Below are 15,191 nucleotides of genomic sequence, written 5' to 3'. Positions count from 1 at the left end.
GTGGCAAACCAGGTACAAGCAAAAAATTAGGTAAAATAGGAGTTCCCGTTGTGGCGCAGTGGTTAACGAATCTGACTAGGAACCATGAGGTTGCGGGTTCGATCCCTGGCCTTGCTCAGTGGGTTAAGGATCCGGCTTGCCATGAGCTGTGGTGTAGGTTGCAGACTCGGCTTGGATCCCATATTGCTGTGGCTCTGGCGTAGGCCGGTGGCTACAGCTCCGATTAGACCCCTAGCCTGAGAACCTCCATATGCCGTGGGGGCGGCCCTAGAAAAGACGGAAAGACCCCCCCCCAAAAAAAATAAATAAATAGGTAAAATAAAAACAATTAAGAATCTTGTAAATCATCATTTAAATTCAGTGTATCAGTCGAGAATAGGTTCAGTTGTGAATGACAAAAAACGTAAAATAACTTGAAAGTTTTTTTCCCCTCTGTTAAGTAAATTACATCTAAAGGAAGGAGCCCAGAGCTCCTACAGTGGCTCCATCAGCACTAGAGACCTGGGTTCCTTCTACCTGGTCCCTCTGCCACACATGACACCTGACCTGCATCTCCTGGTCCAAGAAGGCCCACATTCCAGCCTGCAAGCAGGAGGATGGGGCAAGAAGGGTGTGCCGTCTCTCTTTAAGGACACTGCCTAACAATGGTCCACACTTCCCTTCACATTCCTAGAGCCAGAACTTTGTCACAGAGACACACCCAGATGCAAGGTAATCTAGACATGTTGTCTTTATTCTGGGTGACTATTTGCCTTGCAAAAAAGATGAGCACCTAATAATAAGGAAGGGACACTGCAGAATATGGCAGTTGAGGAAATGCCAGCAGTCTGCCATGAGCGAAAGTTTTAAATTGCACGCTTGCTTAAAGTTGGACACCAGTAAAGGATTCCAAATAGAAGCTAAGTACGCAGTGTCATAGTGCAAAAAAATATGCTCACCTGTTAGTAGGAGGTAGTAGACAAGCCAAGTAAACTCTTCGTGGAGAAAGTTATAATGACTCTCAGGTATGAGCTCCTGAACATTCAAACAGCATGATATGCAGGGAGAAGGAAGTTAAGTTTCTGTCTAATCTACTTTAGTTCTCTGAAGGAGAAACAAATTCAACTAAGTAGAACAGTGGTCATGATTTATTTACACTTTCAGCAGCCTTAGGTAAATTTCCACTCCAAAGGTTTTTAAAATATGGTCAGGGACTTATGCGAAAAAGGAACCACTTAGAAATAGGAAAGAAAAATGAAGATAAAAAGATGGTTGTTCTGGGTAAAGAAATATGATTATGTGTCCCTCTGGAAATGGATGGGTTTCTGATATTATTTAATACTTTAATAAATGTTAATTAAACATACCAATCCAATGGAGATAAATTACAGAAAGAGCCTACAAGGCGAGCAATATTTAAAAAAAAAAAAAGGAAAGGGAGGGGTACAGGCGAGCTTCAAAACTGAGTTGTCAGAGGAAATGAACTTTGGGAAAGTTCAGTCAGTCAGTAACTTGTGAAACATCATAAAATCGAACCAGTTTATCATGGGTTTTTTTGGTAATGATTTGAGTTGATGTCCTCTCCTCACCCCCATGTGACATGTCATATCTCACCTCTGGCTGCACATCTTTTACTTTGCTTGAGACACGTGACCTAACGTTTCCCTCCGCCCTGACCATCATTTTCTTCAGATTCGTAAATATCCTCCTCCCCCCGGATGCTAAAGAGATGGCTACTCGCTTCCGCTGGTGGCAGCCGAGACATGATGGCCTGGACCAGAACGACTGGGCCATCGACAACGTGCTCATCTCGGGCTCTGCCGACCAGAGGACGGTCATGCTGGACACCTTCAGCAGCGCCCCGCTGCCCCAGCACGAGCGCTCGCCTGCCGACGCCGGCCCAGTGGGCAGGATTGCTTTCGATATGTTTATGGAGGACAAAACTACAGGTAAATGTTTCACTGAGGCTAAATGAAAATCCATTTGGGTCTCTTCCAAAAAGTGAAATGTGGAACCTTTTACAGATCAAGCGGTGTACAAACAGTGAAAAGGGGGTCACCCTTTTGCTCCTCTCAGCCTTCCTGCTTTACATTGTAACTAGATTTTTTTTTCATTCAAGCCAGCAAGTGTGTTTTAATAAATAGCATTCTATCATTTTACTAATGGAGTAATTTTCTTTTAGAAAATTTTCATTTCTATTTCCTGTCTTCTGGGGTTTTTTTATTTTTTGTTTTTGTTTTGAATAGAAGGCCACTGTTTCCTGAGCATTTCTTTTATTCGCCAAAGACAAGTGTTTTGTTTGGCTGCGTGGCCACATTTCCAAGGGCATGCTGGTTCCTCTTCATCCTCCGCAGAAGTGTGGTGGTCCTGGTGAAAGGTCCAGGATCTCTTGATGCTATTCTTATTTTTACCGTCTTGTTTTCATTTCATGAAACTATTCTGGTCACTTTTTTTTCCTTTTTTTTTTTTTTTTTTTTTTTTGGCTTTTTAGGGCTGCAGTCACGGCCTATGGAAGTTCCCAGGCTAGGGGTCAAATCAGAGCTACAGCTACCAGCCTACCCCACAGCCATAGCAGCGTGGGATCCCATCCAAGTCTGCAACCTACACCACATCTCACAGAAACGCCAGATCCCTAACCCACTGAGCAAGGCCAGCAATCGAATCAGCATCCTCATGGATCCTAGTTGGGTTCTTTAACCACTGAGCCACAAAGGGAACTCCCCGGTCACCTTTTTTAACTGGTATCATATTCAGGATGGGGCTTTGTCATGCCACATCCTGGGTTATACCCCATAAAACATGGTATCTTAGGTAAAGTAGTTTTAAGTATTCATATCAATACTGCAAGTGTTTCCTGAATAGCTAGACTCTACCGCTATAGAGTCATCAGATATCGGGACTGTGCCACACCCAACTGCATGCTAGCCTCTCCCATGGAGAGGACAATCTGGGTGTATCTTAGAATAAGAAGACTGATTCCAGAGGAATGAAACCTACACTGAAGACAGTTGAAATATAAGGAATTTTAATAACTCAAAATATTCAGTTATTAAGGTTTCATTCCAAAAGAAATACCTGTTAAAAGTGTGAAATTAAGACAATACAGAAAATCATGAAGATGAAAATCACCGAGAGCAAAACCATCATCAATATTTTGATATTTTTCTTAGAGTCTTTTTTACTCTGCATTCACATAATCATATTTTAACAAAATTATAATCTTAAATTATATATATTTTGCAGCCTGCTTTTTCCACTCAAAACTAAAACTTACTTCCTTTTGTTCGTAAGTATCTTTGAACATACAGTTTTAAAAGCCGTATGATATTCCATTATAATTTATTACTTTGACATTGAATATTTAGTTTAATTATTCTTTTTTTTTTCTTTTTATAGCCACATCTGCAGCATATGGAGGTTCCTGGGTTAGGGGTTGAATTGAAGCTGCAGCTGCTGGCCTACACCACAGCCACAGCAACACTAGATCCAAGCTGCATCTGTGACCTATGCTGCAGCTTGCAGCAACACTGGATCCCTAACCCACTGAGAGAGGCCAGGGATCAAACTCGCATCCTCATGGACACTATGTCAGGTTCTTAATCTGCTGAGCCACAATGGGAACTCCTAGATTAATTATTCTTATTAATTCATTTATCAGTATATCACATGGTACAGTAGTATAATTGCAAACATTTAATAAAAATTATCCTTTTAAATTGAAAAAGCTTAGAATGGTCTTTACCCCTACCCAGTAGTCTTACTCTCTCAAGAAGTTTATTGAGGAGTTCCTGCTGTGGTGCAGTGGGATCAGCAGTGTTTGTGGAACATCAGGACACAGGTTCAATCCCCAGCCCAGCACTGCAACCGTGGCTCCCAGGAACTCCATATGCTGCTGGGAAACCAAAAAAAAAAGGTTATCGATAAGACTTACATAGATCTGGAGTTCCCACCTGGCTCAGCGGTTAACAAACTTGATTAGCATCCATGAGGACTCGGGTTTGATCCCTGGCCTCGCTCAGTGGGTTGAGGATCCGGCATTGCCATGAGCTGTGGTGTTGGTCGCAGACACGGCTTGGATCCCGCATTATTGCGGTTGTGGCTGTGGCTGGCGGCTACAGCTCTGATTGGACACCTAGCCTGGGAACTTCCATATGCTGTGAGTGCAGCCCTAAAAAGACAAAAAAGAAAAAAGACTTAAATAGATCTGATTCAGAACTTTGCTAAATTACTAATTTATTTTTCTCTGTGCATTGGTTTATGAGTTTACAATCAGAGAATAAGTTTTTTTCAGGGAATAATTTAAGCATAACTTCTGTAAGAATAAAAGCAAATGCACATTTTTTTCAAGCATCTAAAATACTGACTTTTATTTTTGGCTAATTTTTGATGCGTAATTAAGCTCCTGCCTGTCCTGCAAAGACAGTGCTTCTAGAAAGTGTAATATCTACTTTGCAGAAGTAATTTGTGATATTGCAGAACAGCTTGATGTTAGTGATTAATGTAAGCCCTTTTTCATCAGAAGATACTACCAAAATTTGAGTAGAAGTAGCTAACTCACTTTCCTACCACATTACTAAAAATTCTTTCTCTTTCTTTAGATTTTGCCTCAAAAGTGAAGCATCTGTCAGAAAAAATATATATACATCTCCCTTTACTTTGCGTTTGTAACACTTACAATATGCTTTTTTTTTTTCTAAATGTGGACTTAACTAATATCAAACTCTTGGTATGTCTCAATCTCTCAGTATCCATGTTGCTCAATTGAGATGCTTCCATTAGTGTTTTGTCTGTGGGAGGTATGTAATAAGAGAGACTTCTACTTAATTCTAAATCTTGCCTGAAGTGAAAATTTGCTTCAAGTGTTTTTGTCATTTATCAGTCATAAAATTTTTATTTATTTTTTTTAAGTAAATGAGCATTGGCTATTCCATGATGATTGTACAGTAGAAAGATTCTGTGACTCCCCGGATGGTGTCATGATCTGTGGCAGTGAGGATGGAAGAGAAGTATATGCAGTGACCCATGACCTGACTCCCACTGAAGGCTGGATCATGCAATTCAAGGTGAAAATGTTATTATCTCAGTTACTTAAAGAGCCATGCACCGGCAATATAAAAATGGGGAAAAAAAATAGACAATGATCATACAATATTCTCTTGACTTAATACATACTTTGAAAAATAAAATAACATTGAGATAATATACATCTCAACTTACATGTATAACTTAATGATTAAAAGCTTTCTATTTCTGAACTATTGCGAGGTGAAACTTAGGGAAGAGTAAATGTGCTTCTGTCTGGGATTAAATACGGATGGAACAAAATATTTATAATGGAAATGTAGGATACTGATTCCACTTCCCTGAGTTTAAATCATTGTGTGATTTAGGCATTGTTTTCCTTTAAGAGAAGATTAAGATTATACCTACCTTTTTTACAAGAGCATTTTGGTGTTTCTGAATAAAGAAAATTATAGCAAACAAAGGCATGATTAGCATTAATGCCAACAACAATTTTGGCCAAGATTGTGTGCCAACCAATTTATTCTGTCTACCTCAATCCCACTGTATTAGCAAATGTTACGTTATGACTGTCTCCATCAACAAAGGATGCGGTGCATTATCAAAAGTACCTTCTGTAATCACTTCGTTGCATCTTACTTGTAGTTGAAAGTGATTTATTGAGAGTCATAAATTGTACAACAAAACAGTAAACTTGGGAAAGCTGTTAGCCATCCTTCTTGGTCGAGCATTCTGCCAAAGAGAAGTGCCAGACCATTAGCACAACAAACAACAATTTGTAAAAGTAGGCCCAGGCCTTCCAAGGCAATCAGCCAGCCATGGCAGAAGCACAGATTTCAGCGTCTCTCCAAACTCCTTGCACAATATATTTGGCACTTTCTCTAATTTGTCACCTTGGGCAACCATGTCAAGTCTGCCGTCCATCAGCAGAGTGAATAATGAACCTGAAAATACAGGACAGATATGGTACAGTGTCTGTCAAGTGATCAGCAACTTTCTTGCTGCCTAATTCTTAAGCAGAAACATGGAGTATGGTTTTAATACCTTACTAATCTTTCATTTCTTTATTTGTTAGATCTCTGTTGGATGTAAAGTGTCTGAAAAAGTTGCCCAAAATCAAGTTCATGTGCAGTATTCTACTGACTTCGGTGTGAGCTGGAATTATCTCGTCCCTCAGTGCTTACCTGCAGACCCAAAATGCTCGGGAAGTGTTTCGCAGCCATCTGTATTCTTTCCAACTAAAGAGTGGAAAAGGATCACCTACCCACTCCCTGAAAGTTTAGTTGGAAAGTAAGTAGAAAATTAACATAAAGCCTGGTTCCATGCATCCAAAAGTAGATGGTTAGCTCAAAAGTATTGTGGGATCGTGGGTAAAATGCTCTCTTCCTGACTCTAACAGGTCTCTAATTGGTGACCCCCATGATGAGCTATTTTAAGGAGACCTCATGTTGCAATCCTCAGACTTGTTAAGATGGAACTTGGCAGGACCTACCATCTTCCATATCTCAGTCTCTGAAAATGGGGACAGAGTAATGGTGATAGCCTTGGAGGCAATTGAAAAGATATATGCTACCTTTTAGACATTGCCAGCCTCCATTTCAGCCCAGATGAGTCACATGAGACTGTCATCATGGTATAATGCCCCTCACTACTGAGGAATGGGCATTCTTGAATTAATGTGTAGTTGTAAATTGTTGTGGTCCACGGTCCTTCATAACTTTCCACGTTACCACCTTGTCAATTGATGATGGACAGAGCCAGAAGCCAAACCTAACTCATCATGCTATTTGTACAAATCTTAACTCTTCATACTATAAGTACAAATGTGGTTTGTAGGTTTCATTTTTTTCTTATCAAAGCATTGTTCTGCACCTGTGAAAAGTAATTAGCCTGGAGCAGTAGTGAGCCAAGGTGATTAAACTGTTCTCTGAAAAGGCTGTGGATAAGTTAAGGCATTTACCAAAAAATTCCCTTCAACTGTAAAATTAAGGAAAAAGATACATTAAAGAAAATGATAGGTATACTTCCACTATACAAATCATAGAACCTGGCTAAATGAAGAACCTTCTAGTGAAGCAGAGTTACAATAGATGACCAGAACATAGAGAGACTTTGAATAAGGTGCTTCCACAGGATTTTTCCAGAGTCCCACAGAGATCATTTACTACATGGGAACTCGCAGTTTTCTAGAACAAATCTAAAGGCCTTAGTCCATTAACTTGCTAGAAAACAATTAGTATGCTTTTGGCTACAGGTAGCAAAAAAAAACCCATTTAAATTAAATTTGGCTCAATTGAAAATGCAATGTATTATATCTACAGTGAAAAAATTCCAAAGATAAATGAACTCTAGGATTGGTTGATTGACGGGCTCAATGGTGTCTTCAAGGACATTGTTATTCCTTATTCTCTTACTCTGCTCGGTTGTCTACACATGGGTGTCACACTCAGCCTTCGGGCTGGTTCCCCTCTTGAACACAGATGGCCACCCGAAAGCGGGAACAGAATGCATCCTTACCAGTGGCTAATAGGAGAAAAAGAGAGTTGCTTTTTTTCAAACAGAACTGGAGCACGTGCCTCCTTGCATCTCATTGGTACATATTAATTCAAGAATGCCCATTCCTCAGTAGTGAGGGGCATTGTACCATGATGACAGTCTCATGTGACTCATCTGGGCTGAAATGGAGGCTGGCAAGCCACCACAACCTCACTGCCTTATTTTCCCCCTCCTGTTCTCTCTCATTTCATCATGAGGTACAATTTACATTCAGTAAAATGAATGCATTTTAATTGTTCAGCACAAGTTCTTCCCATTGTATAACCCCTGTAACCACCACATGAAACAAGATAACAGAGCATTTACATCATTCCAGAATGTTCTCTCGTGCACTTGGAACTCTTTACACCAAAATAGTGTGGCATACTTTAACATAAGGTTAATCATGAGGCTTGTATTTTTCCCAGAAGGCAGAAAAGAACAATGATGGAATTAAAATCTCAGGGAAATTGTCCTTTAATATAAACCTTTCAAAATTGTTTTCTAATTAGCATAGTTACTCTGAGAATATTGATTATCTTTGGGGAATTCAGAAGTTGCTGTTTCCCACCCCCACCCCCACCCCCCGAGGGCTGTGTGGATGCTGACTAGGCGCTGTCAAAGGATTCATTCACCTTTTGTACAATTTCAGAAATGCAATTAATGAGCCTAAATTGCGTTGTAGCCACTAGACTCCAGTTCATAAGCAACCTGATTTATGATGGTTATGGATTTGCATTTTTAAATGTTGCTTTTGCTTGAAATAGAGATTCCACTGTATTTTTGTTTTGTTTTACAAGTTTACTCTCAGATTTTAAAATTTAAGTTGAACTGGCTTTAAACTTCCATTACTAAGGGCGGTAAGAAAACATTTTTTATTAACCCATTTTATCTTGTCAGAATGGTTTAAATGTTTTTTTGGTTTTGTTTTGTTTTTTTTCTTCTCTTGAGCACTGAATACACACACAGGAAACGGACCTGAATAAACTTAACTTTTGTTTGTCCCTCCTTTGTTCTTATGGTGCCAATAGCCCGGTAAGGTTTAGGTTCTATCAGAAGCACTCAGATATGCAGTGGGCAATTGACAATTTCTACCTGGGCCCTGAATGCTTGGACAACTGCAGAGGCCATGGGGACTGCTTAAAGGAACAGTGCATCTGTGATCCGGGGTACTCTGGGCCGAACTGCTACTTGACTCACACTCTGAAGGTAACGTCAAAGCCCCTGAAGGATGCCTCTTCTCACATGTGGGCCATGCATCAAGAGCTAATGTAAGAGGGAGACCAGTAATTTATAATGACATTCTTTGGGGGCCCCCAATAAATAAATCCTTGGGATGGAAACTTTCAAAAATGTGTTAGGTTTATTAAATACAAAAATATTAGGATTAAGTTCTAATACATTTTACCCAATTCATAAAATAAACCAGACTATATAAAGCACATACACTGCTTTTTTTAGAGCAGATTCTTAAAGTCTACATTAAGCCTTCTTTAATTCCATTTTTTTTTCAGTAAATGTACTGCTTAAAGGAGGATATCGTTGTTGTTATGAAATAAAGCAAATAACATCAATACATTGTCAAAAAAATCAAAAAAAATTTTTTTTGTCTTTTGTCTTTTGAGGGCCACACCCACACATATGGAGGTTCCCAGGCTAGGGGTCCAATTGGAGGTGTAGCTGCAGGAACCGAGCTGCATTTGCAACCTACACCACAGCTCACGGAAACGCCACATCCTTAACCCACTGAGTGAGGCCAGGGTTTGAACCCGCAACCTCATGGTTGCTAGTCGCATCTGTTTCCACTGCGCCATGACAGGAACTCCAAAAAAATCAAATTTTCAAAAAGGCCTAAACAGTACCTGAATTTTTGTTCAGAAAATTCAGTGTTCTGGTTTGCTGACTGCTGAAATGTGGTTTTGTATTCAATACGAATAAAGAGGTCATTCTTGGCAACTTTAGCTGTTATATCATTATGTACTATGCAAAGCAAATACCATTGCCCGACAGAGTTGCTATATATACACTCTGAATAAATATACTGCGTTCATGGTAGAGCAACAGAAAAATGACGAAGCTAAAAAAGCACATGTGATTGAAATTGAACATATTAAGTGGCAAACAATGTAACAAAAATCTGCCCTATTTTTTTTCTGCAATACTTCAGCAACTTTGGAATTGATAAATTAAAAACATAAAATTGGAGCAATTCTCACTTGTGTCTGAAGCTGTCAGTCTATTTGTGATCAATGACATTATAACATAAGAAAGAGGGAGTTCCTGCTGCGGCTCAGCAGTAATGAACCCGACTAGTATCCATGAGGACATGGTTTCCATCCCTGGCCTCGTTCAGTGGGTTAAGGATCTGGCATTGCCATGAGCTATGGTGTGGGTCACAGACATGGCTCGGAACCCATGTTGCTGTGGCCATGAAGTAGGCTGGCAGCTGCAGCTCCAATTCGACCCCTAGCCTGGGAACTTCCATATGCTGCAGGTGTGGAAAAAAAAAGAAAAGGGAAAGAAATATAGCCACGGTAATGAATAAATTTTTTTAAAATCTAGTTTCCTTCATGAACATTTGAGTCTCAACAGCATTCCTCAGTTGGATAAGAAATTATAGAAATCTATATTAAGAACTCTGAACCAATGAGAGTTCCTATGGTTAACAAAGTGTCCTTGTTTTTCCATGTAACCCTCCATTTATAAATTGCATTTATTTGCCAACATCAGTGAGGTAAGGTAAGGCTCACATGTGACTGCATGTCTTTAACTGTAGAGTTGATTATGTTCTAAGTTTGAGGAAAAGAGAATCTATTTAAATCTAAAGTCATAACTCCACAATAAGAAGGCAACGAGACAACTTTCCTAAGAAGTGAAAAGGTGTGCAATTTTTCTATAAAGTTACTGCAGTTGCAGCTATAACAGATTGTTTTCATGATGTGTTTCTGTAATTTAAAAAAGAAAAAGCAAAGAAAGCTGCCTCAGCCCAATGCAAAACTGTATTATGGACAAAATACATGTCCTCTGGACAAAATAAATAAAAAATCAAGATCTTGACTATGATGTGAGAGGATGAAATAATGTGACATAACATGTAACCATAATGAACCCTAATATTTCACTTACCCTACTTGAAAAATAGACTGTTCCTGGTGGTTGGGTCATTTTTAGTTAGGGAAAATACTTTAGTCTTGATTTTGAGTTCTCATCATCATCCTCACATCTTGGTCCTGATAAACTTGTGAAAAGTCCTTCAGATTGCCTCCCAAGGTTGATTTTCTTTTGACTTCACATGGAAAGCTTTGATTTCAAATGTCCCTGCCTAACCACATGGACATTTTAAGTTTGTTCTGTGCTGGAGGCCAAAGGAACCTGGGTTCCTGAATCAGTCTCCAAGGTGGGGGCACGTACTCCCAAGAATAAGACAGTCAAGCGGGGAATATTGGGGGGGGAGTGCTAAAACATCCGTTTTATTTTATCTTATTCCTTTAAATTTTCATTTCTGTTCATGTTTCAGAGTATCATAATAAATTACAATAGCATTTTTCATAATATGTAAATAAACAAGTGTATTTTGAAAGTACATGCTTAAGTAACTTTTTACAAATAGGAGTATTACTATATTCAGCCTTACAATTGTTTTACTTTAAAATTCTCTTTAGATTTAATTTAATTTAATTAATTTATTTATTTTTCACTTTTCAGGACTGCACCTGCAGCATATGGAGGTTCCCAGGCTAAGGGTCAAATCGGAGCTGCAGCTGCTGGCCTACACCACAGCCAGAGCAATGCGGAATCCAAGCCACGTCTGTGACCTATACCACAGCTCACAGCAATGCCAGATCCTTAACCCATTGAGCAAGGCCAGGGATTGAACCTGCATACTCATAGATGCTAGTCAGATTCGTTTCCGCTGAGCCATGATGGGAACTTGTCTCTCTAGATTTTAAATTCCAACATTATTTAAGCAGTTTCAGTTATCTTCAATACATGATCGAAAAAAATATTATGGAAATATCCTGTTGGGGTTTTTTTTTTAATATCTTTTGGAAAAGCATTCGAAATCAGCTCTAATTTTTTTAAATCCAAGAACTAACTCCGTTTTGTCTTAACTATTCCATAATTATTCTTTGAAATTGTTACTTTCAAACACATGCAACTTACCTTTTTTCCAGACTTTCCTGAAGGAGCGCTTTGACAGTGAAGAAATCAAGCCCGATTTGTGGATGTCCTTGGAAGGTGGAAGTACTTGTACTGAGTGTGGGGTTCTGGCCGAGGACACCGCCCTTTATTTTGGGGGATCCACAGTGAGACAAGCTATTACTCAAGATTTGGATCTCAGAGGGGCAAAGTAAGTCAACTTTGTGTTGTTTTTGTTACAATGTAGCAAATTGGCCCCCAAACAAGGAACACATGTATGGAAGAAATTGTTACCCTGGACTTGAGTAGACAATGTGTTCTAATTAACTATTCTGATGGATAATATGTGCTTGCATTCAGATTTCTGCAGTACTGGGGGCGCATCGGTAGTGAGAACAACATGACCTCCTGCCATCGGCCCATCTGCCGGAAGGAAGGCGTGCTGTTGGACTACTCTACCGATGGAGGCACGTTTCGGAGGGTGAAAGCCATGCCTTGGAGCAGATTCCCAAATTCCATCCAATGCCCCTCAGAAAAATCTCTACAAAACTCTCCTACCTGCAGTGCAAATAGTGGAATTCACAAAGAGAAAGCTATACATCTTGCATTACACTTTCCATACGTGTGATTTCTGCGTTGTACAAAATCCACCGAAGAAGGGACAAGAGAAAAAAAAAATCACATTTAAAAAATAAACTCCAAAATGGATGAATAAAGAAAATAATCACTATGCTTAGCAGAAGCTTACTGATACAATTAAGAAATAAATTTTCGTGTGGTTTTCCAAGTAAAAGATAATTTTTAAAACATTTTAGAGTAGTTTTAAAAGCTTTTGTATGAACAAGCCTATAATAAATACTGTAGAAAATCTATAAGAAAACTTTATTGTGAAAGAAGGTAGTTTGTGAGTTTGGCACACACAGTTTTAACAAAATTTTGTTTGCTTTATTATTTTAAAGCAGCTGAAACCTGACCACTAGTACCACAAGGTCTTTAGAAAATCAGTTTTGGCGGATAAATATCGTTCTTAATAAGTAGATGAGCCTAAAGTATTCAGGGTATTCAGAAGGTGTTTTCTTAAGTAAGTTTTTTAATTGTTATTTCCCCAATACAGTTTTTCAGATTGTATAAATCTTTTGCCTTTTACTTAAGTAATTTAAACATTCTATCTATAGTCTTATCAATTGATGAGAGAAATTTCATATTTATCCCACAAACCACAAATTACATAGAATTACGTAGAGTAGATTTATTACATAGAATATAATAGAATTACATAGAATAGCTATATTCTAAAATACTAGGAATTCTTGATGAGAGACCTGCAAAATATGGGTATGTCTCATTATTTATGAGATAATGCATATAAGAATCAAGAACAAAATTTTAAAAGCACAAAACATAACTTCTACTTCAGTGTTTTTCTTTTTGGCCAGGTATTTATAAATGCCCTTCCCCTTATATCATCAGCCTCATTTTGAAATAATATGTATAAGGGATGAACACTTAGATTAAACTCAGTGAAGTCAGTTCTCATTAACTGGCTGAAGATTCCTTTGGGAAGCTGACAGTAGCTGCAGTATTCTGGTGATTTGTGGCTTTTTTTCTAGATCTGTTACTATGTTGGTGGATTTGTTATTATAGGAATTACTTGGACTTTGCTCCATGAGATGGATTATCAGAAGTACATTTCTGTCAGACATGACTACATACTTCTTCCCGAGGATGCCCTCACCAACACAACTCGACTCCGCTGGTGGCAGCCTTTTGTAATCAGCAATGGACTTGTGGTCTCTGGAGTAGAGCGTGCTCAGTGGGCACTAGACAACATTTTGATTGGGGGAGCAGAAATCAACCCCAGTCAACTGGTGGACACTTTTGATGATGGTAAGAAACAAGACATCGAACAGTCTTTCCTGTGAGTCTCTTGTCTGCTTGTGTCTCTGCATGAGTTAGTACAAGAAAAGCATTTAAATCAGTGTCTCATGCATGTTTACTCCTCAACCCGTGAGCTGTTATATTTTGCGTAATATTTTGGACACCTTCAAGGTTGGCTGCTTGTTGAAATGTCAACTAAGAATTTAATAAATCACACTAGAGACAAAAATGTCTAGCTCTAATTATAATTTGAAATGTCAGTATTCCAAAATAATTTCAGTTTCTTTGGGAATGTCTGTACTGCAGAGGTATACATTGTATTGGCTTGGAAGTATACCAAAAGAAATTTTGCAACGGTGAAAGTTACCCAGACTAGGAATTATGTTTTAAAAGTTAGGTAATCATTGTACTAGCATTTAATAATCATTTCCAGATTTGATTTCTCATCTTAGGTTCACATATTATGCCAATTAAAAATAAGACAAAAATCAATCTAAAAGGGTAACCAAAAAGCTAGAGCATAGACATTCAAGTAGTTTAACAATAAACGAATTAATTTAAGAGAACGACATGCCCTACTGATTCCAATTTACCTTCACAGAAGGCACTTCCCATGAAGAAAACTGGAGTTTTTACCCCAATGCAGTAAGGACAGCAGGATTCTGTGGCAATCCATCCTTCCACCTCTACTGGCCAAATAAAAAGAAAGACAAGACTCACAATGTGCTTTCCTCCAGAGAACTCATTATACAGCCAGGATACATGATGCAGTTTAAAGTAAGGGGGAGTGGGCATTGCATTTCTTGCATTTTGGGGGTGGGGGGTGTAGGGAAAATGCTTCTTTGAACAACTGTAAGGAAAAGATTGATTTCATTCATTAACAGAGACTTTATCTTATGAATAAAAGAAGTGATCTTTCACAAAGGCCTTTATCTTACAGGATTATTTGTGTTTTTGTTGTTGTTGTTGTTGTTGTTGCTTTGTCTTTTTTAGGGCCACAACCTCGGCATATGGAGTTCCCAGACCAGGGGTCCAATCAGAACTGTAGCCGCCGGCCTACGCCACAGCCACAGCAACACGGGACCACAACCTACACCACAGCTCATGGCAATGCTGGATCCTTAACCCACTGAGCCAGGCCAGGGATCGAACCTGCGTCCTCATGGATGCTACTTGGGTTCACTAACTGCTGAGCCACGATGGGAACTCCTTGTAGGATTATTTGAACACAGGTAAAATCTATGAGTATATTGAGACATAGCAAGAAATGTAACTGTATTGTATCTCAGATACGTAATCTTGAATTCACTTTTCCAAACTTTGGAAGTAAAAAGCTCAAATAGGCACCTCTGCCTATTTCTCTCTTTGTCTCTGTCCTTTCTTATCCTGCATATTGCCCTCATCCCACCCCCACCTTTTCTCTACCACTTTCTCTTTATGCTGTTTTCTACATCAAGCCAGTTTGCTGCTGCTTTTTTTTCTTTTCTTTTTTTTTTTTCTTTTTTCAGCTGTACCTGCAGCATCTGAAAGTTCCCAGGCCAGGGTGAAATCAGAGCTGCAGGTAAGGCCAGTGTCACAGCAACACTGGATCTGAGCCACATCTGCGATCTACACTGCAGTTTGTGGCAACCCTGGAT

General features: G+C 39.0%; 1 protein-coding gene across 3 annotated transcripts in view; it reads left to right on the top strand.

The window, feature by feature from the left end:
• RELN (reelin) overlaps positions 1–15,191 on the top strand; it is a 500,685-nt gene that overhangs the window by 462,766 nt on the left and 22,728 nt on the right. For all 3 annotated transcript variants that reach the window (XM_047752963.1, XM_047752962.1, XM_047752964.1), the window contains exons 50-57: positions 1,672–1,928; positions 4,888–5,042; positions 6,077–6,291; positions 8,568–8,745; positions 11,712–11,887; positions 12,037–12,143; positions 13,321–13,563; positions 14,156–14,331. In XM_047752963.1, coding sequence (XP_047608919.1) covers positions 1,672–1,928; positions 4,888–5,042; positions 6,077–6,291; positions 8,568–8,745; positions 11,712–11,887; positions 12,037–12,143; positions 13,321–13,563; positions 14,156–14,331 — 1,507 coding nt within the window. The remainder of the gene's footprint in view (positions 1–1,671; positions 1,929–4,887; positions 5,043–6,076; positions 6,292–8,567; positions 8,746–11,711; positions 11,888–12,036; positions 12,144–13,320; positions 13,564–14,155; positions 14,332–15,191) is intronic.

Source organism: Phacochoerus africanus, chromosome 11, assembly GCF_016906955.1.
Source record: "Phacochoerus africanus isolate WHEZ1 chromosome 11, ROS_Pafr_v1, whole genome shotgun sequence".
Taxonomy (NCBI): Eukaryota; Metazoa; Chordata; class Mammalia; order Artiodactyla; family Suidae; genus Phacochoerus; species Phacochoerus africanus.
This window is presented reverse-complemented; position numbering and strand designations above follow the sequence as displayed.